Source organism: Melanerpes formicivorus, unplaced genomic scaffold (assembly GCF_026170545.1).
Source record: "Melanerpes formicivorus ecotype bairdi unplaced genomic scaffold, bMelFor1.0.p_v2 SCAF_25, whole genome shotgun sequence".
Lineage (NCBI taxonomy): Eukaryota > Metazoa > Chordata > Aves > Piciformes > Picidae > Melanerpes > Melanerpes formicivorus.
In genome coordinates this window covers 1,146,056-1,167,552 of record NW_027142377.1, presented here as the reverse complement: position 1 = coordinate 1,167,552, position 21,497 = coordinate 1,146,056, and the positions used below count along the sequence as shown (strand labels likewise).

General features: G+C 58.7%; 1 protein-coding gene across 4 annotated transcripts in view; it reads right to left on the bottom strand.

Annotated features, from left to right (window-relative positions):
• Positions 1–21,497, bottom strand: part of DHX57 (DExH-box helicase 57) — a 51,372-nt gene that overhangs the window by 2,730 nt on the left and 27,145 nt on the right. For all 4 annotated transcript variants that reach the window (XM_068153026.1, XM_068153023.1, XM_068153024.1 and 1 more), the window contains exons 8-21: positions 20,089–20,284; positions 18,613–18,737; positions 16,980–17,113; positions 15,981–16,035; positions 14,637–14,836; positions 13,342–13,458; positions 11,822–11,918; positions 10,108–10,281; positions 9,016–9,216; positions 5,814–6,090; positions 2,805–2,900; positions 2,630–2,713; positions 2,366–2,503; positions 491–565 (exon numbers count right to left, since the gene is read on the bottom strand). In XM_068153026.1, coding sequence (XP_068009127.1) covers positions 491–565; positions 2,366–2,503; positions 2,630–2,713; positions 2,805–2,900; positions 5,814–6,090; positions 9,016–9,216; positions 10,108–10,281; positions 11,822–11,918; positions 13,342–13,458; positions 14,637–14,836; positions 15,981–16,035; positions 16,980–17,113; positions 18,613–18,737; positions 20,089–20,284 — 1,969 coding nt within the window. The remainder of the gene's footprint in view (positions 1–490; positions 566–2,365; positions 2,504–2,629; positions 2,714–2,804; positions 2,901–5,813; positions 6,091–9,015; positions 9,217–10,107; positions 10,282–11,821; positions 11,919–13,341; positions 13,459–14,636; positions 14,837–15,980; positions 16,036–16,979; positions 17,114–18,612; positions 18,738–20,088; positions 20,285–21,497) is intronic.

Sequence of the window (21,497 nt, the reverse complement as noted above, 5' to 3'; positions counted from 1 at the left end):
GAGCCAGCAATGGGCACTGGCAGCACAGAAGGCCAAGGGCAGCCTGGGCTGCATCCAAAGCAGTGTGGCCAGAGCTGGAGAGAGGGGATCCTGCCCCTCTGCTCTGCTCTGGGGAGACCTCACCTGCAGGGCTGTGTCCAGCTCTGGGGTCCCCAACATGGACCTGATGGAGAGGCTCCAGAGGAGGCCACAAAGATGCTCAGAGGGCTGCAGAACCTCTGCCATGGGGACAGGCTGGGAGAGTTGGGAAGTCGTACCCAAGGAGAGTGGTGAGACACTGGCCCAGGCTGCCCAGGGCTGGGCTTGAGGCCCCATGCCTGGAGCCATTGAAGCTGAGCCTGGCTGTGTCCCTGTGCAGCCTGCTCTAGCTGGAGGTGTCCCTGCTGAGTGCAGGGGGGTGCACAGGATGCCCTTGGAGGCTGCCTCCCAAGCCAGTGCAGTCTGTGCTGTGCTGGAGAGCAGCAGGGAACAGGAAGCAGCAGTCTCTTACCTGCACAACGTTGGGGTAGAGAGCAGCACACAGCATGGCTGAGATCAGCTTGAAGTTCTCTGCGTTGGAGTTTGCCTGGGGAGTGCAAGCATGCATCAGGCACCCCCCAGGGGGCTCTGCAAAGGCAAAGCTGCTGGGGTAGCCTCCCCTGCTGTGCTTCACAGGGCAGGACCAGGTACTGCTTCTGTGGTCTCAGGCTACACCTAGGCAGTGTTCCCCCAGGGATGGATGGAGCAAACTGGACACCAACTACATGGAAGCAGAGAATTGTTTTGGCTGCAGAAGCTCTCTAAGGTCATGGAGTCCAACCACTGGCCCAACACCACCAGGGCCACAGGTTTCTTGAACACCTCCAGTGATTGGGCCTCCAACACTGTGGAGATCACAGCTCACAGGAGGTTAGGGGTTGGAAGGGACCTCTGGAGAGCTTCCAGTCCAAGCCCCCTGCCAGAGCAGGACCATGGAATCCAGCACAGGTCACACAGGAACACAGCCAGACAGGGCTGGAAAGGCTCCAGAGAAGGAGACTCCACAACCTCTCTGGGCAGCCTGCTCCAGGCCTCTGGGACCCTCACAGGGAAGTTCCTCCTCATGTTGAGGTGGAACCTCCTGTGCTGCAGTTTCCATCCACTGCTCCTTGTCCTATCACAGGGAGCAACTCAGCAGAGGCTGTCCCTGTTCATTCCTTCCTGACCCCCAGCCCTCAGCTATTGATAGACATTGATCAGATCTCCTCTCATCCTTCTCCTCTCCAGACTAAACAGCCCCAGGGCTCTCAGCCTCTCCTCACCAGGCAGTGCTCCAGCCCCTTCAGCAGCCTTGGAGCCCTCTCTTGGACTCTCTCCAGCAGATCCCTGTCCCTCCTGAACTGGGGAGCCCAGAACTGGATGCAAGATTCCAGGTGAGGTCTCAGCAGGGCAGAGCAGAGGGGGAGGAGAACCTCCCTGGCTCTGCTGGACACACTCCTCTGAATGCCCCCCAGGAGCCCCTTGGCCTTCTTGGCCCCCAGGGCACATTGCTGTCCCCTGCAGAACTTGCTGCCCACCAGCACTCCCAGGGCTGCTCCTCAGCAGATCCCCTCCCAACCATGGACAGGCTGCAGAGGGACTTTTGCTGAGGGTGTCTGGAGACAGGCCAAGGGGGAATGGTTTGAAGCTGAGGCAGAGCTGGGTTAGACTGGAGCTGAAGTTCTTCAGTGGGAGGGTGGGGAGACACTGGCACAGGCTGCCCAGGGAGGCTGTGGCTGCCTCCTCCCTGGAGGTGTTCAAGGCCAGGCTGGATGAGGCCTTGAGCAGCCTGGGCTAGCTGAGAGGTGTCCCTGCCCCTGGCAGGTGGTTGGAGTAGAGGATCTCTGAGGTCCCCTCCCAGCTGAGCCATTCTGTGGCTCTCATCCCACCATGCAGCCCTAGGAGCTCTCTGGCTGTGGAGCTGCTGCCTTCTGCAGGCTCTCTGCAATGCTGAAATGCTTCACTGCTTGCTCTGCAGTGCTGCCAGACTGTGACTAAACCAGGGCTGGCATTTAATCCCAGGTCACCAGGCAGAGCCTGTCCAACCCCTGCTGGCTTCTAACATGTCCAGGCAGCCAGGTTTCACTGTCTCATAGGAGCAGGTTTCAGCTCACTTCCACACCTGGGGCTGCTCCTTCTGGGCACACCAGGCCTCAGGCAGCTGAGGAGGATCCTGGAATGGCTCAGGGTGGAAGGGACCTCAGAGTTCCTCTACTCCAACCCCCTGCTGTGGGCAGGGACACCCCTCAGCCAGGATTACAAAGGCAGGCTGTGGGGGGCAGCCCAGCAGCCTGGAGCCCAGCCAGCACCCAAGTCCAATGAGCAAGTGCAGCACTGCTCTCCCTCAGCCTGGGGTGCTGAGTGTTACCTCTTCTCCTGTGGCATCCAACACACCATCACCTCCTTGGGACCACTTCTTCTCCATGTCCCTGGCTCTCAAGCCCTCCTTCACAAAGCCAATGTCAGAGAGCAGCTCTGTGAACTGCCTCTTCAGGCTTGCAATCTCCTGCAGACAGACAGACAGAGGGCTGTGGTGGGTGCCAGGTGCTGCCAGCAGGATGCTTACTGCCATCACTGGGACTCTGCCAGGGCCTGCAGGAGTCCCTCTGCCAGCCCCCCACCCCAGACTCACCTGGAGAACTCTCCCTGACAGGAAGTTCTCCCTGCAGTAGTTGTAGCTTGCCTGGGAGCCCTCCTGGACGCTCAGACGCCAGCCCTAGGGCAGAGGGGGAGAGGAGAGCTCCCGTCAGGTACAGGGCCCAGGCAGCTCAGGGAGCCCTGGGGCAGGCTGCTCAGCTGCAGCTCACCTTGTAGGCCTGCAGGAGAGCCAGGTAGTCACTGTTCCCCACTGCAAACTCCAGCTTCTTTCTGTTGGCCTCCTCCCTTTTATCCCACGGTGACACCTAGACAGGCAGAGAGGGCGGTGGAGAAGCCACCCGAAGGCAAAGACCTTTCAGATCACCTGGAACAACCATTCCTAACCCTGCCAAGGCTGGGGCTCAGCCATGGCCCTCAGCACCACAGCTCTGCCCCCCCCAGACCCTGCCAGGCATGGGCATTCCACCACCTCCCTGGTTAAGCCTGAGGTCCTCCCCTCATGCCCTGGAGAAGCCACTGCAGGACACAGCAGCTCTGCTGCTCCCACAGCAGCTCACAGCTTGGAATCCAACTCTCCTCTGTGGGCAACAGCCAGAGAGTCACAGAATGTTGGGGTTGGAAGAGAGCATCCAGCCCAACCCCCCTGCCAGAGCAGGGGGCCCAGGGCAGGGCACACAGGCACACAGCCAGGAGGGGCTGGAAAGGCTCCAGAGGAGACTCCACAACCTCTCTGGGCAGCCTGCTCCAGGCCCCCAGCAGCCTCACACCAAAGCAGTTTCTCCTCATGCTGAGGTGGAACCTCCTGTGATTGAGCTTACTCCCCTGCCCCTTGTGCTGTCACTGGGCATCACTGAGCAGAGCCTGGCCCCATCCTCCTGACAGGATTTGTAGACACTGATCAGCTCCCTCTCAGCCTTCCCTTCTCCAGACTGAACAGCCCCAGGGCTCTCAGGCTTCCCTTGTAAGGGAGATGCTGCAGTCCCTTCAGCAGCCTTGGAGCCTCTGATGAACTCTCTCCAGCAGGTCTCTGTCCCTCTTGGACTGGGGAGCCCAGAGCTGGACACAGTATTCCAGGTGTGGTCTAAGTAGGGCTGAGGAGAGGGGGAGGAGAACCTCCCTCAGCCTGCTGGCCACACTCTTCTTACTGGCCCTGAGTATCCTCTTGGCCTTCTTGGCCACCAGGGCACATTGCTGTGCCATGGAGAGCTGCCAGCACCCAGCACTCCCAGGGCCTTCCCCAGGGAGCTGCTCTCCAGCAGCTCAGCCCTCACCTGTCCTGCTGCAGGAGGTTGTTCCTCCCCAGGGGCAGGACTCTGCCCTTCTTGTTGGACTTCAGGAGGTTCCCTCTGCCCAGCCCTCAGCCTGTCCAGCCCTGGCTGAATGGCAGCACAGCCTGAGGGGTGCCAGCCACTGCTCCCAGCTTGGTGCCATCAGCAAAGTGCCTGAGGGTCCCCTCTGTGCCTTCCTCCAGACCAGGGATGAAGATGCTGAACAAGCCTGCTCCCAGCACTGAGCCCTGGGGATCCCCAGGGTCCTCCATGGGGACCCTGCACTGTTGATGCTGACCCTCTGGGCTCTGTTGTTGAGCCAGTCCTCCACCCTCCTCACCATCCACTCTTCTACCCCACACCTCCTGAGCTTTCCCATGAGGAAGTTATGGGAGATGGTGTCCAAAGCCTTGCTGAAGTCAAGGAAGACAACAGGCACTGCCCTCCCTGTGTCCACACACTCAGACACAATCAGAGGTGGCTATCAGATTAGTCCAAGGCCTTCCCCTTGGTAAAGCCCTGCTGGCTGCTCCTGATAACCTTCTTTTCTTCCATTAGGAAGTTGTCCAGCAGATCCAGGGAGGTTCTCCTCCCCCTCTGCTCTGCCCTGCTGAGGCCACACCTGCAATATTGCATCCAGTTCTGGGCTCCCCAGTTCAGCAGGGACAGGGATCTGCTGGAGAGAGTCCAAGGGAGGGCTGCAAGGCTGCTGAAGGGACTGCAGCACTGCCTGGTGAGGAGAGGCTGAGAGCCCTGGGGCTGTTTAGTCTGGAGAGGAGAAGGCTGAGAGGGGATCTGATCAATGTCTATCAATAGCTGAGGGCTGGGGGTCAGGAAGGAATGAACAGGGACAGGCTCTGCTTACTGCACCCTGTGATAGGCCAAGGGGTAATGGATGGAAACTGCAGCACAGGAGGCTCCACCTCAACATGAGGAGGAACTTCTTCCCTGTGAGGGTCCCAGAGCCCTGGAGGAGGCTGCCCAGAGAGGTTGTGGAGTCTCCTTCTCTGGAGCCTTTCCAGCCCTGTCTGGCTGTGTTCCTGTGTGACCTGTGCTGGATTCCATGGTCCTGCTCTGGCAGGGGGCTTGGACTGGAAGATCTCCAGAGGTCCCTTCCAAGCCCTGCTAAGGCTGTGACCCCTCCCACTGCAGCATCACAGAATGGTCTGGGTTGGAAGGGAGCTCCAAAGGTCAGGCAGTGCAGGCCCTGTGCAGTCAGCAGGGCCGGGCTGCCCAGGGCCGGGCTGCCCAGGGCCAGGCTGCCCAGGGCCGGGCTGCCCAGGGCCGGGCTGAGCAGGGCCGGGCTGAGCAGGGCCAGGCTGCCCAGGGCCAGGCTGAGCAGGGCCGGGCTGCCCAGGGCCAGGCTGCCCAGGGCCGGGCTGCCCAGGGCCAGGCTGCCCAGGGCCGGGCTGCCCAGGGCCAGGCTGCCCAGGGCCGGGCTGCCCAGGGCCGGGCTGAGCAGGGCCGGGCTGCGCAGGGCCAGGCTGCCCAGGGCCAGGCTGCCCAGGGCCAGGCTGAGCAGGGCCGGGCTGCCCAGGGCCAGGCTGCCCAGGGCCGGGCTGCCCAGGGCCAGGCTGCCCAGGGCCGGGCTGCCCAGGGCCAGGCTGAGCAGGGCCGGGCTGAGCAGGGCCAGGCTGAGCAGGGCCAGGCTGAGCAGGGCCAGGCTGCCCAGGGCCAGGCTGAGCAGGGCCGGGCTGCCCAGGGCCAGGCTGCCCAGGGCCGGGCTGCCCAGGGCCGGGCTGCCCAGGGCCAGGCTGAGCAGGGCCGGGCTGCCCAGGGCCAGGCTGCCCAGGGCCGGGCTGCCCAGGGCCGGGCTGCCCAGGGCCAGGCCGCCCAGGGCCAGGCCGCCCAGGGCCAGGCTGCCCAGGGCCAGGCTGAGCAGGGCCAGGCTGAGCAGGGCCAGGCTGAGCAGGGCCAGGCTGCCCAGGGGGCCGGGCTGAGCACACTCACGAAGGGGGACTTGAAGGCCAGGCTGGCGGCGATGGTGAGGGCAGGGTCCAGGCAGCGGAAGATGGTGCCAAAGAGCATCAGCTTGCCAATCCTGACATCCACAGGCAGAGAAGCCAGGTGGTAGCCCAGGGGGGTGAGCTTCTCATCTGCAGTCAGCGCCCCCAGGTCCTGCAGGCGCAGCTTGGAGGCTCGCAGGGACTCGGCCCGGGGCGGCTCCACCAGCCGGGAGAAGACGGAGTGCAGGCTCTGGGAGGCAAACATCTCCAGGATCTTGATTCTGAGGGGGGGAAACAGACAGAACACCATCACCACACCCCAAAAACCCCCCAAGCACACAGAAACACACACCCACACACCACCCACACCAAACCCAACCCAAACACCCAAACAAAGACCCACACCCAACACCAAACTGAGCAGGCAAAGCCCCAGGGCAAAGCCCCAGGGCAGGCAAAGCCCCAGGGCAGGCAAAGCCCCAGAGCAAGCAGAGCCCCAGAGCAAGCAGAGCCCCAGAGCAAGCAAAGCCCCAGAGCAAGCAAAGCCCCAGAGCAGGCAAAGCAAAAACCCAAAGCCCAAAGCAAAGCCAAGCCCAACAAAAATAAACAACCCCCCAAACAGAAACAAGAAAACAAAACAACCAAAATCCAGAGAGAGACAAAATAGAGAAAGCTTAGAAGACAGCAGCTTGGTTACACAGAGAGGCCAAGCAGCACCCTTCAGACCAACACAGCAACCATCAGCAACAAAGCTGTGAAGGAGAGAGTGTGAGGTGTCCCTGCCCATGGCACAGGGTTGGAACTCCAAGGCCCCTTCCAACCCAGGCCATTCCATGGATCTGTGAATCTGTGCTCCCTAGAAGAGGGTCTGGAATGTGTGCTGGCAGCTGGGGGAGCAGCAAGCTTCACCCAGAAACAGGCAGGGTGGAAGAGAGCCTCAGGAGCACCAAGCCCAACCCCTGACCCTGCTCTGCAAGGCTCACCCCTAAACCATAGCCCCAAGCACCACAGCCAAACCACCTTGAAACACCTCCAGGCTTGGGGACTCCACCACCTCCCTGGGCAGCTCAGCCCAGTGCCTGACCACTCTGGATGGGCAAAAATTCTTCCTCCTCTCCAGCCTGACCCTGCCCTGCTGCAGCTTGAGGCTCTTCCCTCTTGTTCTGTCACTAATGACCTGGGAGAAGAGACCAGCACCAACCTCTCCACAAGGTCCTTTCAGGGAGCTGGAGAGAGCCATGAGGTCTGCCCTCAGCCTCCTCTGGTTCCCACTAACCATCCCCAGCTCCTTCAGTTGCTCCTCCTCAGATTTCTTCTGCAGGCCCTTCCCAGCTTCCTTGCCCTCCTCTGCCCTGGCTCCAGCCCCTCCACATCTCTCTTGGATTGAGCTGCCCCAAACTGGACCCAGCCCTCGAGGTGTGGCCTGCCCAGAGCTGAGGCCCAGAGGACAATCCCCTCCCTGCTCCTGCTGGACACAGCATTGCTGATCCCAGCCAGGCTGCCACTGGCTCTCTTGGCCACCTGGGCACACTGCTGGCTCCTCTTCAGCTGCTTGGCCATTAGCACCCCCAGCTCCCTTTCTGCCAGCAGCTTTCCAGCCCCACTGCCCCAAGCCTGCAGCACTGCTTGGGGTGGTTGTGACCCAAGGTCAGGCCCTGGCACTTGGCCTTGTTGGAGCTCCTGCTGTTACCCTTGGCCATGGATCCAATCTCTCCAAGTCCCTCTGCAGAGGCTCCCTGCCCTGGTGCAGATCAACACTGCCACCTCACTTGGTGCCATCTGCCAACCTGCTGCTGACACACTCTGGGCCTTCAGCAAGGTCACCAACCAAGATGTGAAACACAATCACAGAATCAACCAGGTTGGAAGAGCTCTCAGAGATCACCAAGTCCAACCTATTACCTCAGAGGTGGTCCCAGCACCGAGCCCTGAGGAACACCACTGTGGCTGCCAGCCTCACCAGATCCCTGTTGAGCACAGCAGGGTTTGGCATCAAGCTTTCACTGGAACCAAACAATTGCTTTTTGTCCAAAGGGCTGCAGAGGGTGCAGCAGGGATGATCAAAAGGCTTAGTAGCCAGGTTGTGACTCCAGGGCACTACCACAGGAACACCACAGCTGGAGAAGAGCTCCAAGATCATCAACTCCACCCATTATCTACCTCTACCAAGGCTATGGTTACACCACAGCCTTGAGCACCACACCCTGACAGCTTTTAGATCCCTTCAGGGATGGGCATTCAACCTCTTTCCTGGGCAGCCTGCTCCACTCTTTGAGAACCCTTTCAGTACAGAAGCTTTTCCTAATGTCTAACCTGAACTTTGCAGCTTAATGGGACAGGCTGGGGCTGTTCAGCATGGAGAAGAGAAGGCTACCTCAGAGCAGCCTTCCAGTACCTGAAGAGGCTCCAGGAGAGCTAGGGAGGGACTTTGGACAAGGGTGTGGAGTGAAAGGATGAGAGGGAATGGATTGAAGCTTGAGGAGGGCAGATTGAGACTGGAGATGAGGGAGAAGTTCTTGGCAGTGAGGGTGGGGAGACACTGGCACAGGTTGCCCAGGGAGGCTGTGGCTGCCTCCTCCCTGGAGGTGTTCCAGGCCAGGCTGGATGAGGCCTTGAGCAAGCTGGGCTGCTGGGAGGTGTCCCTGCCCATGGCAGGGGGTTGGAACTGGCTGATGTTTCAGGTCCCTTCCAACCCAAGCCATTCCATGACTCTCTCATGGGCCTGGGGTACAAGAATGCAGCTGCCAGCACTGGAGAGGAGAGATCTGAGCCCTTTCTCCCCTAGGATGGGATGTGACCTAAGGCCTGGGAGAGATGGTGGTGGGAGGGTGTGTGGAAGAGCAGGGCTCTGGATTGGAATGTGCTGCCCAGGGAGGTGGTGGAGTAACTGTCCACGGAGGTGCTCAAGAGGGGATTGGACGTGGCACTCGGTGCCATGGTCTAGTAGGCATGAGGGCTTGGGTGACAGATTGGACTTGATGATCTTTGAAGTCTTTTCCAACCTTGTTGATTCTATGATGGGCAATGCAGAAACAATGTGGTAACAAGAAGGAAGCAACCAGCCCACAGAGCCCCAGCTCCAGAGCAAGTCCCTTGGTGCCAGGAACTGCAAAGCCTTGGGGGACAGCACTCCAGCCGCTCCCTGCAGTGGAGGAAGGACATCCTGCAGGGTGGCTCTTCCAGGCCATAAAGGAACAACAGCTCACCTGAGACAAAGCTGCTCCAAGGGCACCCTCTGGATCTCAGGCAGCTGCTGGTTGATCAGCTGATGGTGGTAGTGGTGGCTGCTGAAGAGGTGGAAGCAGACCCCCGAGGCCACGCGGCCGGCTCGCCCCTTCCTCTGCAGGGCATTGGCCTGGGACACAAAGGTGTCCTCCAGGCTCTCCATCCCTTTGCTGGGGTCATACCTGCAGGGACATGCAGAGTGAGCAAGCCTGTCAGGACAGGCAGATCCTGTGCCCTGACCTAGGTGTAGGCCCTTGCCCTTGGCCTTCTTGAAGCTCCTGAGGTTCTCCTGAGCCCAGCTCTGCAGCCTGTCCAGGTGCCTCTGGCTGGCTCCCATCCCATCCTGCAGCCTTAGCAACCACACCACTCAGCTTGGTGCCATCTGCACACTTGCTGAGTAAGGGTGCCTCAGTCTGGCTGTGCCACTGATGGAGAGACACAGACACTACCTGACACCCTCAAAAGTCCCTCCCCAGCTTTCTTGGAGCCCCCTGCAGATACTGCAAGGCCACAAGAAGGTCTCCTGGGAGCCTTCTCCTCTCCAGACTGAACAGCCCCAACTCTCTCAGGCTGTCTCCAGAGCAGAGCAGCTCCAGCCCTCTGCTCATCCTCATGGCCCTTCTCTGGACCCCTTCCAGCCCCTCCAGACCCTTCCTGCAAGAGAGGCTCCAGAGCTGGACACAGAGCTCCAGGTGGGGTCTCAGCAGAGTGGAGCAGAGGGGGAGAATCCCCTCCCTGGCCCTGCTGGCCACACTTCTCTTGCTGCAGCCCAGGCTGCCCTTGGCCTTCTGTGCTGCCAGTGCCCATTGCTGGCTCCTGTCCAGCTTCTCCCCACCCAGCACCCCCAAGTCCTTCTCTGCAGGGCTGCTCTCAATCTCACCCCCCCAGCCTGGATTGGTACCAAGGATGGCCCTGACCCAAGTGCAGGACCTTGAGCTTGGCCTTCTTGCACCTTGCAGCAGCCTTCTGCAGGTCTGATTCCATCCAGGCTTTCCCCAGCTCTTAGGAAGGCTGAAGGCTGCAAGCTCAAGGCACAGAGCAGTCCCCCAGCCCCCAGGATTGAAGCCCAGTACCTCTTCTCTTTCATCTTGCCAGAGTCAATCACATAGACCACATCATCAATGGTGACAGAGGTCTCTGCAATGTTTGTCGAGATGATGATTTTGGTGACTCCTGCAGGAGGCCTGAGGAACACAGACTGCTGCTCTTCACTGGACAGTGAGGAGTGCAGGGGGTACACCACACACCTGGAAGGACAACAGGACACTGTGCTCAGGGCATCCCCAGCCTTGCTCCTCTTGGGAACAAGCTGCCTGCACAGCCTCTTACCTCACTGCTCCCAGAGCCTGCCCACAGTCACAGAATTACAGTGTTGGAGGCCAGAAGGCACCTCCAGAGATCACCCAGCCCAACCCCCCTGCCAGAGCAGGGGCACCCAGGGCAGGGCACACAGGAACACAGCCAGGAGGGCTTGGAAAGGCTCCAGAGAAGGAGACTCCACAACCTCTCTGGGCAGCCTGCTCCAGGCCTCCAGCACCCTCACAATGACAAAGTTTCCCCTCCTCTGCTCCAGCTTGCCCCCAGTGCCCCTTGTGCTGCCCTTGGACATCCCTGAGCAGAGCCTGGCTCCATCCTCCCCACACTGCCCTGCACATCTTGATCACCAGCAATGAGGGCAGCCCTCAGGCTCCTCTGCTCCAAGCCCCAGAGCTCCCTCAGCCTGGCCTCACAGGGAGATGTTCCACTGCCTGCAGCAGCTCTGGGGCTCTCTGCTGGACTCTCTCAGGCAGTTCCCTGAGGTCCTTCTTGAGCTGAGGGGCCCAGAACTGGACACAATATTCCAGATGTGACCTCAGCAGGGCAGAGCAGAGGGGCAGGAGAACCTCTCTGGACCTACTGACCACAGCCCTTCTAATCCAGCCCAGGGCTCCCTTGGCCTTCTTGGCCACCAGAGCACCTGGCTGGCTCCTGGGCATCCTTCTGTCCCAGATCCCTTTCCCCTGTGCTGCTCTCCATCAGGTCAGTCAAAACATTCATTCAGATCCACAGCAAAGCTCCCTGCCCTGCCACTTTGCAGACCTGCTCCAGCACCACAATGTCCTTCCTCTAGTCAGAGGCCCAAAACTGAACACAGCACTCAAGGAGCAGCCTCATCAGTGCTGCATTAAAGGGACAACCACTCTCCTTGCCCACAGCTGGCCTCTGACAGCTACAGGAAGGTGGAAAAGCTTAGAGAAGGAACCACAGCCAAATGTGCCTCAGCAAGCCCTGTGAGACAGACCAAGGGCTGACAAAGCTCTCCCAGTCCAGTGGCTGATGTAAAGCATAAAAGAGACTCATAGAGGCACAGAATTGTCAGGGCTCAGCCAGTTCCATGGGCAGGGACACCTCACACTACAGCAGGTTGCTCACAGCCACAGCCAGCCTGGCCTCAAAAACCTCCAGGCAGGAGGCTTCCACCACCTCCCTGGGCAACCTGTGCCAGTCTCTCACCACCCTCATGGCCAAGAACTTCTTCCTCACATCCAATCTGAATCTCCCCACTTCCAGTTTTGATCCAGTCCCCCTAAGTCCAGAATGTCCAGCACCAGGGAGCCTGAGAGCTTGCACAATGAACCTTCCTGAGGCCAAGAAGACAGCAGCAAGAGATCTACCCTGCCTGGAGCCAAGCCCTTGACACCACAACCTGCCTCACAATCTGGGAATCTTCATTCACCCTTGGCCAAAGGCAGGCTCTGGGCAGGAAGTTACTCCAAGGCCCAATGGTTTTGGAGCTTTTCTGCTTACCTCTTGCTGTGCCTGTTGTTAAAAAGTGCATTAGACTGGAGCTGCTCATAAAGCATCTTGATCTCTGCTAGGCCAGGCAAAAATATCAACACAGCACCTACACAGAATGGAAAAACACACAGAGAGAGTGGACATCACTCACAGAATGACAGGGGCTGGAAGGCACCTCCAGGGATCACCCAGCCCAAGCCCCCTGCCAGAGCAGGGGCACCCAGGGCAGGGCACACAGGAACACAGCCAGGTGGGGATGGAAAGGCTCCAGAGAAGGAGACTCCACAACCTCTCTGGGCAGCCTGCTCCAGGCCTCCAGCAGCCTCACACCAAAGAAGTTTATCCTCATGCTGAGGTGGAACCTCCTGGGTTCCAGCCTGGACCTGCTGTGCCTTGTCCTGTCCCTGGGCACCACCAAACAGAGCCTGGGACCTTCATCCTGACCCCCAGCCCTCAGCTATTGATAGACATTGATCAGATCCCTCTCAGCCTTCTCCTCTCCAGACTAAACAGCCCCAGGGCTCTCAGCCTCTCCTCACAGCTTCTTGTAGTTCTCTGCTGGACTCTCCCCAGCAGGTCTCTGTCTCTCTTGAACTGGGGAGCCCAGAACTGGACACAGCCTTCCAGGTGTGGTCTCAGCAGGGCAGAGCAGAGGGGGAGCAGAACCTCCCTAGCCCTGCTGGCCACACTTCTCTTGCTGCCCCCCAGGATGCCCTTGGCCCTCTTGGCCCCAAGGTTAAATTGCTGTCCCATGCAGAACTTGCTGCCCACTATCACTCCAAACTCTCTCTCCATGGAGCTGTTTGCCAGCAGGATCACCCCTGGCCTGTCCTGGTGCCTGCTGCTCTTCCTCCCCAGATGCAGGACTCTGCACTTGTCCTTATTGAACCTCATAAGGTTTGCCTGCAGCCAGCTCTCAGCCTGTCCAGATGCCAGTGGAGGGCAGCACAGCCTGAGGGGGGTCAGCCACCCCTCCCAGTCTGGTGTCATCAGTGTACTTGTGTACAAGTGTGCTGAGGGTCCACTCTGGCCCTTAACCAGGTCACTGTTGAAGATGCTGAACAAGACTGGGCCCAGTACTGACCCCTGGGAACAGCACTGGCCACAGGCCTCCAACTGGACTTGGTGCTGCTGATCCCAACCCTCTGAACCCTGCTGTTTGGCAGCTCCCAGTCCTCCTCCCAGCCCAATCACCTCCCCCCTCCTTTCCCTCAGCAGAAAGCACAGGAGGGATTTTATCCAGGTGCTGCAGGCCCAAGTCAAGACTCCACCTCTCTGGTACAACCCCCCAGAGAGACAGGCAGGCTGCAGCAGTCCCTCACCAAAGGCTTTCCAGAGCAGTCAAGTCACTCACCCTCCCCATCCCGTGTCTGTCAGAGGCTGTGCTGCTCAGCCAGAGCAGCATTTCCCTTGCAAAGCAGTCAGTGAGGACAGGAAGCCTGCGTGCAAAACATGAGCTCTGGGCTGTCTGAAAGCACCCAGCCCCCAGGAAGCTACTTTCCTGTGTCTCTCCAGGACAATCCAATTACCTGGGGGGTAAGAATGCCTGCCAGCCACTATCCACTCCAGCAAGGCTTCAATCAGCTCCAGATTAACTTTGTCCAAGTCCATGGCAGACATTGTTTTCAACACTGTTTTGCTCACCCCTGAGGAGAAAGAAAGAAAGAAAACAGAGTGAGTCCATCTCTTGTGGAAACCATCTGCCAGGTGCAGCAGACCAGGGCTGGCTGCACACCCAACCACACCTGGGCTTAACCAGCACCTGCCTTAGGCCAGACCTAGCTCTGGAAGTGACTCCATGTGTCATATTCCCTCTGTTTCATCCCTCCCCTCTCTTCCTCATGCTTCACTGGGGCTCACACCTGCCCTGTGCACAGCCTGCCCACAGCAGTGACAAGAGAAGCTGAAAGCATTCCTGTGGTGACTCACAGATACCTCCAGGACTACCTTCTCAAGTTCCCTCTTCTCCCCAATGTTTCTTACACCAAGTCAACAGGACACTCAGATGTCCTTCATTTTCTGAGGTGGTAACTGTCTAGCAGGAATCTGAAGCAATGGCTTCTGAGGTCCCTCCCAGACTAAGCCTTTCTCCTCTGCTCTGCCCTGCTGAGACCACACCTGGAGTGCTGAGTCCAGTTCTGGGCTCCCCAGCTCAAGAAAGACAGAGACCTGCTGGGGAGAGTCCAGCAGAGCTGTGAGGAGGATTTGGGGACTTGAGCATCGCTGCTGTGAAGAGAGACTGAGAGCCCTGGGGCTGTTTAGTCTGGAGAGGAGAAGGCTGAGAAGGATCTGCTCAATGTCTATCAATAGCTGAGGGCTGGGGGTCAGGATGAAGCTTCCAGGCTCTATTTGGTGGTGCCCAGTGACAGGACAAGGCACAACAGGTCCAAGCTGGAACCCAGGAGGTTCCACCCAGGAGAAACTTCTTTGGTGTGAGACTTCTGGAGGCCTGGAGCAGGCTGCCCAGAGAGGTTGTGGAGTCTCCTTCTCTGGAGCCTTTCCAAGCCCACCTGGCTGTGTTCCTGTGTGCCCTGCTCTGGCAGGTGGGGCTTGGCCTGGATGCTCTCTGGAGGCCCCTTCCAAGCCCTAGCACTCTGTGATTGTGTGTCACTGTCAGCCAAGATGTTTGACCCAGTTTAGCAGAACCAGGGGGTCTCTTTTTCAAGCTGGCAGGAGGCTCCTGGTCTCATCCAGAAGCAGTGAGCTGCTGACCAAGCTGTGCACTAGATCTGTGTGCATTCCCCATGCACTGTCCCCTGCTAACCCACCCTGCTGGCTGGCAGGGGCTGCGGGCCACTTCAGTAGCCCGAAGGAGGAGCTTCACCTTTGTATCGCACCAGGAGCTGCTTCAGAGTTAGTTTTTGGTCTGGGTCTGAATCTCTGACAACTCTGTCACTGCCCTCCAGCAGGCCAGCACGCCTCAGGTCCTCTTCTACTTCCTCAAATGCAGTTCTCTCGTGCCTGCCACCCTGCTTCTCCTGCTTCACCTTGCGCCGGTAGGGACTGCTGTCCTCCAGCACGTACCTGGGGAGCAGAGTGTGCAGTGCTGTGGAAAGCAGCCTGGCAGCCACCTGCTCCTGCTCAGCCACGCAGCCAAGGCAGCACAGTCACATCTAGAAACCTGACAGGGGCTCTGGGGAAGGGGGCTGCAAACACAGAGGTGCTGTCAAGGTCTCCTTACAGACCTTCACAGACTGCATTGGGTTGGAAGGCAGATGGAGAGAGGGGATCCTGCCCCTCTGCTCTGCTCTGGGGATGCCTCCCCTGCAGGGCTGTGTCCAGCTCTGGGGACCCCAACACAAAACAGAAATGGACCTGATGGAGAGGGTGCAGAGGAGGCCACAAAGATGCTCAGAGGGCTGGAGAACCTCTGCTGTGGGGACAGGCTGGGAGAGTTGGGGCTGTTCAGCCTGGAGAGGAGAAGGCTCCAGGGAGACCTCAGAGCTGCAGTTCAGTATCTGCAGGGGAGCTGCAGGCAGGCTGGGGAGGGACTGTTCAGAAGGGCTTGGAGTGCTAGGCCCAGGGGCAATGGTTTGAAAGTGGAGCAGGGCAGCTTGAGGTTGGCCCTCAGGAAGAAGCTGTGCCCAAGGAGAGTGGTGAGACACTGGCCCAGGCTGCCCAGGGCTGGGCTTGAGGCCCCATGCCTGGAGCCATTGAAGCTGAGCCTGGCTGTGTCCCTGTGCAGCCTGCTCTAGCTGGAGGTGTCCCTGCTGAGTGCAGGGGGGTTGCACAAGATGCCCTTGGAGGCTCTCTTCCAACCCAGTGCAGTCTGTGAGTCTGGCACCCGAGCTGCCAGAGAGGAATTGTAGCAAGGAGCTGTTCAGCATCCTGCACTTTTCACCTTCAGTGCTGAAGTCTGCACTCACATTTCTTTTGCTTTCCAGTGTCCAACCACTGGAAAGAAGCAGAGGGGCACTGACAAAATCTTCATGGCCAAGCTCACCTTTCCTGGCACAGTGCTGTGGTAGCTCATGCAGAAAGGTTTGCTTTGGCATGAGATCCCAGACCCCTCTGTAGTACAAGAGCTGGGTTTGAAGTCAGCGCTTTGGGGGAACTGAGAGACTGCAGCTGTAGGGAAGCTCTGAGAGGATTCCATTTGTAAAGCTAGGCAGGGAACTACTGCAGTCTCCAGGCCCAGCACATGTGAGAATGTCTGGCAAACTCATACCTGGTCATTGCTATCACATCCTCCAGAAAGAACTGATCCACAGGAAACGTCCGACCTGCAGGGAAAGAGGAGAGTAAAGCCAGGAGCCGTCCAGGAAGGGCAAACCAGGCAGCAGAGGCTCAGCAGGTCACAGAGGTGAGGATCTCATCCACTGACAGCTTCACAGCTCTCAGCTACACTGCACTGCTCAGCAGTTTCTCCCCAGGACAAGCAGTGGATGCTTTGGGAGCATGCACTCAGAGCGTCAGGGAAGGGCTGACACAGGAACAGATCCATCAGGCTGCACACTCCTGTCACAGAATCACTGAGTGGCTCAGAGCTCATCTACTCCAACAACCCTGCCATGGGCAGGGACACCTCACACCACAGCAGGTTGCTCACAGCCACAGCCAGCCTGGCCTCAAAAACCTCCAGGCAGGCCTTCCACCACCTCCCTGGGCAACCTGTGCCAGTGTCTCACCACCCTCATGGGCAAGAACTTCTTCCTCACAGCCAATCTGAATCTCCCCACTTCTACTTTTGCTCCATTCCCCCCAGTCCTATCCCTCCCTGACACCCTCACAAGTCCCTCCCCAGCTTGCTTGGAGCCCCTTTCAGATCCTGCAAGGCCACAAGAAGGTCTCCTGGGAGCCTTCTCCTCTCCAGACTGAACAGCCCCAACTCTCTCAGGCTGTCTCCAGAGCCCTCTGCTCACCCTCGTGGCCCTTCTCTGGACATGCTCCAGCACCTCCAGAGGTTGCCAGGACATTTGTGTCTTTCAGGGAAGGAAATTCTGCTGATATAGAGACAGCAGAAACAAACCCCAACCAAACCCCTCCCCTCCCAAGTCTCCTGTGTCCTAAAGCTCATTGCTCTTTTCTTCCAAGACCTTGGCCTCAGAGTTCTTGCATACATCTTGGCAAACTGGCCCCTTGGCACTTGAAGTGAGGAACAGGACCCCTGAAAACAAGCCCCCCCCCCCAAAAAAGCAATGCCTGTGACAAGAGGGCTGCTCTTAACCTGGGATGCTAATGACTGGGCAGGAGTGGAAGTACTGGGAGAAGAGCTCAGCGTTCAGGGTGGCGCTCATCAGGATGATGCGCAGGTCCGGCCTCTGGGACAGGAGATCCTTCAGCACCAGCAGCAGGAAGTCACTGAGAAGAGAGGCAAAAAGACTTTGGAATCTCTTCAGCAGCAACTTGCAATGACTCTTGATTTCCCCCTCCCCATTCTGCCCACTGTGCTGATGGCACAGCAATGCCATCAGAGGAGCCTGAGCTCCTCAGAGGGGCTGGAGGCTCAGGGCACAGCAGAGGAAGGTAATCTGCCAGCTTGGGGTTGGCTGCCTTAGAAATGGATTACAGTAATGACAGGAGGAGGTGGACAGAGAATCACAGAATGCTCTGGCTTGGGAGGGACCTCCAAAGCTCATCCAGTCCAACCCCCCTGCACTCAGCAGGGACATCCTCCACTAGATCAGGTTGCCCAGAGCCCTCTCCAGCCTCACCTTGAGTATCTCCAGGGATGAGGCCACAACCACCTCCCTGGGCAACCTGTGGCAGTGTTCCAGCAGCGTCCTGGTGCAGAACTTGTTCCTCACATCCAATCTCAATCTGCTCTGCTCTCATTCCAAACCACTGCCCCTGGTCCTGTCCCTGCAGGCCTTTGGGAGCAGTCCCTCTGCAGCCTTCTTGTAGCCCCCTTCAGCTACTGGAAGGGGACTATTAGGTCTCCCTGGAGCTTTCTCTTCTCCAAGGTGAACAACCCCAGCCCTATTAGGTCTCCCCAGATAACAAATTAAGTCACCATAAAGGGTGAGCCCTCTTTGCTCTTCTCCCTCACTTGAGCTACTCAAACTCCCCCAGTCCTCCCTGCTCACTGCTTTTCCCTGCACACTTAGAGCTGTTGCAGAAGACTGACCTGAAGTGACTTTAGATGACAAGGAGGAAGAATCCTTGAGAGATACAAACCTTTTCATAAGGCTGAAGTATGATTTGAGCTGTAGAGTAAGAGGTCACAGCCAAGCCAAAGCCTCCTGGAAACCCAGGGAGGGGAAACATCAAAGGAAAGGATCCTTGTCACTTCAGTTTACAGAGGTTAAGTCTACAGACACCATTAAGTCTACAGACACCATCTTGTCTTCAGGTCTGGCATCAGCAGGGAAGTGGGAGAAAAACTGCAGGAGGCTGGAGCAGGATAGGATCAGACCACCTAGAACTAGTCACATTTACAGCCTGGAAGAAAACCCCAGCACTTGTCCCTGGTAGGTGCTCTGCTGGAGCATGCATCAGGAGGAATAAGCCCCAAGAGGGCATGTGAAGAATTGGGGCATGTGGTAAAAGCTGAAACCAGGGAAGGGTAAGAACCAGGCAACTGTGGGGAAAACCAAACCAACCCAAACCCAAATGAACCCTGCAGCCCCAGCTAAAGGCTCTGTTCCAAACCAGTGCAGTGTGGAGGCACAGAAACCTGAGAGAGACAGACATGCTCCCTGTGCAGCCTGCTGCAACACAGCTTCCCACCTGCCAAAGACAAGAGAGCCTCCTTCCAGCACCCCCCAGGAGCAAGGCTGACTTCAGTTACTTGCCCTGCCACCTCCTCAGTCCTTCTGGCTATGTTCTTCATTCTGCTGAGGGGGTGAGGGATTGCTTACCTTTCCTCTGTTCTTTCATGAACTTCATCAACAATGACATGTGTGACACCCTGCAAAGTCAGGTCTGCTTCCAGCCTTCTCAGCAGCACCCCAGTAGTGCAGTACAGGAGCCTGGTAGCTGAGGACTTAACAGAGAGAAAAAGCATTCAGCTGACTCTGAGCAGAGTTTCCTCTCCTCCTTCAGACTAGGGGCACTGCCACCCCACCTGGGGTAAGCACAAAACCTGCACTGCTTCTCCTGGGGAGGTTCACAGATTGACAGAATGGGTTGGGTTGGAAGAGACCTCAAAGATCATGCAGTTCCAACCCCCCTGCCACCAGCCCAGCTTGCTCAAGGACTCATCCAGCCTGGCCTTCAACACCTCCAGGCAGGGGGCAACCACAACCTCCCTGGGCAACCTGTGCCAGTGTCTCCCCCACCTTGCTGTCAAGAATTTCTGCCTCATCTCCAGACTCAATTTGACCTCCTGAAGCCTGCTCTTGGACAGAACTATCACTCGCCCTACCAGCCCCCACCACTTGTCTTCACAGAAAGGCCCCAACAGCACAAGGCACAGCTCAGCCCTCTCCCTGCATGCTGGGCACTGTGCCACCCTGAGGTGGAATAAAGCACAGAATCTAATTCCTCACAGCACAGAAACTCCAGACTTGCAACCTCATGAAGCTCAATAAGGGCAAGTGCAGGGTCCTATATCTGAGGAGGCACCAGTACAGGATAGGGGCTACCCTGCTGGAGAGCAGCTCCATGGAGAGAGACCTTGGAGTGCTGGTGGGCAGCAAGTTCTGCAGGGGACAGCAGTGTGCCCTTGGGGCCAAGGGCATCCAGGAGTGCAGCAAGAGAAGTGTGGCCAGCAGGGCTAGGGAGGTTCTGCTCCACCTCTGCTCTGCCCTGCTGAGACCACACCTGGAAGGCTGTGTCCAGTTCTGGGCTCCCCAGTTCAGGAGACACAGAGACCTGCTGGGGAGAGTCCAACAGAGCCATGAGGATGATTGTGGGACTTGAGCATCTCTGCTGCGAGGAGAGGCTGAGAGCCCTGGGGCTGCTTAGTCTGGAGAGGAGAAGGCTGAGAGGGATCTGATCAATGTCTATCAGTAGCTGAGGGCTGGGGGTCAAGTGGAGGGGGCCAAGCTCTTTTGGGTGGTGCACAGTACTAAGCCAAGGAACAACAGCTACAAGCTTGAACACAGAAGATTTCACCTCAACATGAGGAGAAACTTCTTTGGTGTGAGACTTCTGGAGGCCTGGAGCAGGCTGCCCAGAGAGGTTGTGGAGTCTCCTTCTCTGGAGCCTTTCCAACCCCACCTGGCTGTGTTCCTGGGTCACCTGCTCTGGGTGACCCTGCTGTGGGAAGGGGGCTGGGCTGGATGACCTCTGGAGGTCCCTCCCACCCTCTAATAGGCTGTGGTGCTGCGGTACCTCTCCCGGGGCAGAGGTCCTGCACGCTGGAGGAGGGTGCAGGAGGCCAGCAGCGCTACCTTGACGCTCTCCAGGCGGATCTGGTAGCCCACGGTGAGCCCCAGCCGCTCGGTCCTCTCCTTGGCCACGCGCTCGGCCACGGCCACGGCGGAGATCCTGCGGGGCTGCGTGCAGATGATGTTGGCCACGCCGCTGGGGCAGCCTTGCAGGGAGGCGTCCAGGATGAACTGAGGGATCTGAGTGGTTTTCCCACAGCTGCGGGGAGAGAAGCGGGCAGCAGGTAAAGCACCCAGCCCAGGGCCCCCGGCCCGCACCGCCCCCGGGCAGCCTGCTGCACAGCACCGCCAACCGCCTTCCGGGGACGCGGGGAGGGCAGAGCCAGGGGGAGGGGGGGGGGAAGGGGGAGGGGGGGAGGGGGGGGAGGGGGGGAGGGGGGGAGAGGGGGAGAGGGGGAGAGGGGGAGAGGGGGAGAGGGGGAGAGGGGGAGAGGGGGAGAGGGGGAGAGGGGGAGAGGGGGAGAGGGGGAGAGGGGGAGAGGGGGAGAGGGGGAGAGGGGGAGAGGGGGAGAGGGGGAGAGGGGGAGAGGGGGAGAGGGGGGAGAGGGGGAGAGGGGGAGAGGGGGAGAGGGGGAGACAGAGAGCAGAGGAGAGGGGGAGACAGAGAGCAGAGGAGAGGGGGAGACAGAGAGCAGAGGAGAGGGGGAGACAGAGAGCAGAGGAGAGGGGGGAGACAGAGAGCAGAGGAGAGGGCAAGACAGAGAGCAGAGGAGAGGGCAAGACAGAGAGCAGAGGAGAGGGCAAGACAGAGAGCAGAGGAGAGGGCAAGACAGAGAGCAGAGGAGAGGGCAAGACAGAGAGCAGAGGAGAGGGCAAGACAGAGAGCAGAGGAGAGGAGAGGAGGGGGCAAGATACAGAGCAGAGGGGGAGAGGGGCAGAAGAAGGAGAAGGGGAGCAGGAGAGGGAGGGCGAAAGAACAGGGTGGGGGCAGGAGAGGGAGAAGGAGGAGGAGAGGAGTGAGGAGAGGGAAATGTCAGTTGCAAAGGCCCTACAACGTTTGCCTTGTGGCATGCCTCAGAAGAGCTCACCTAAGACTGCTGTGACTGGTCACAGGGGACTGTGATGCAAAGCTTTCTAGGACATGGACAACTGCTTCACATCCACACCAGGATAGGCTGGGGACTTAGCTGCTGGAGAGCAGGGAAGGGGAAAAGGACCTGGGGGTCCTGGTGGATGGGAGGTTGGCCATGAGCCAGCAAGGTGCTCTGGTGGCCAAGAAGGCCAAGGGAACCCTGGGCTGGATTAGGTGGTCAGTAGATCCAGAGAGGTTCTCCTGCCCCTCTGCTCTGCCCTGCTGAGGCCACATCTGGAATATTGTGTCCAGTCCCGGGCCCTCAGCTCAAGAAGGACCTCAGGGAACTGCTTGAGAGAGTCCAGCACAGAGCCACAAAGATGCTGCAGGCAGTGGAACA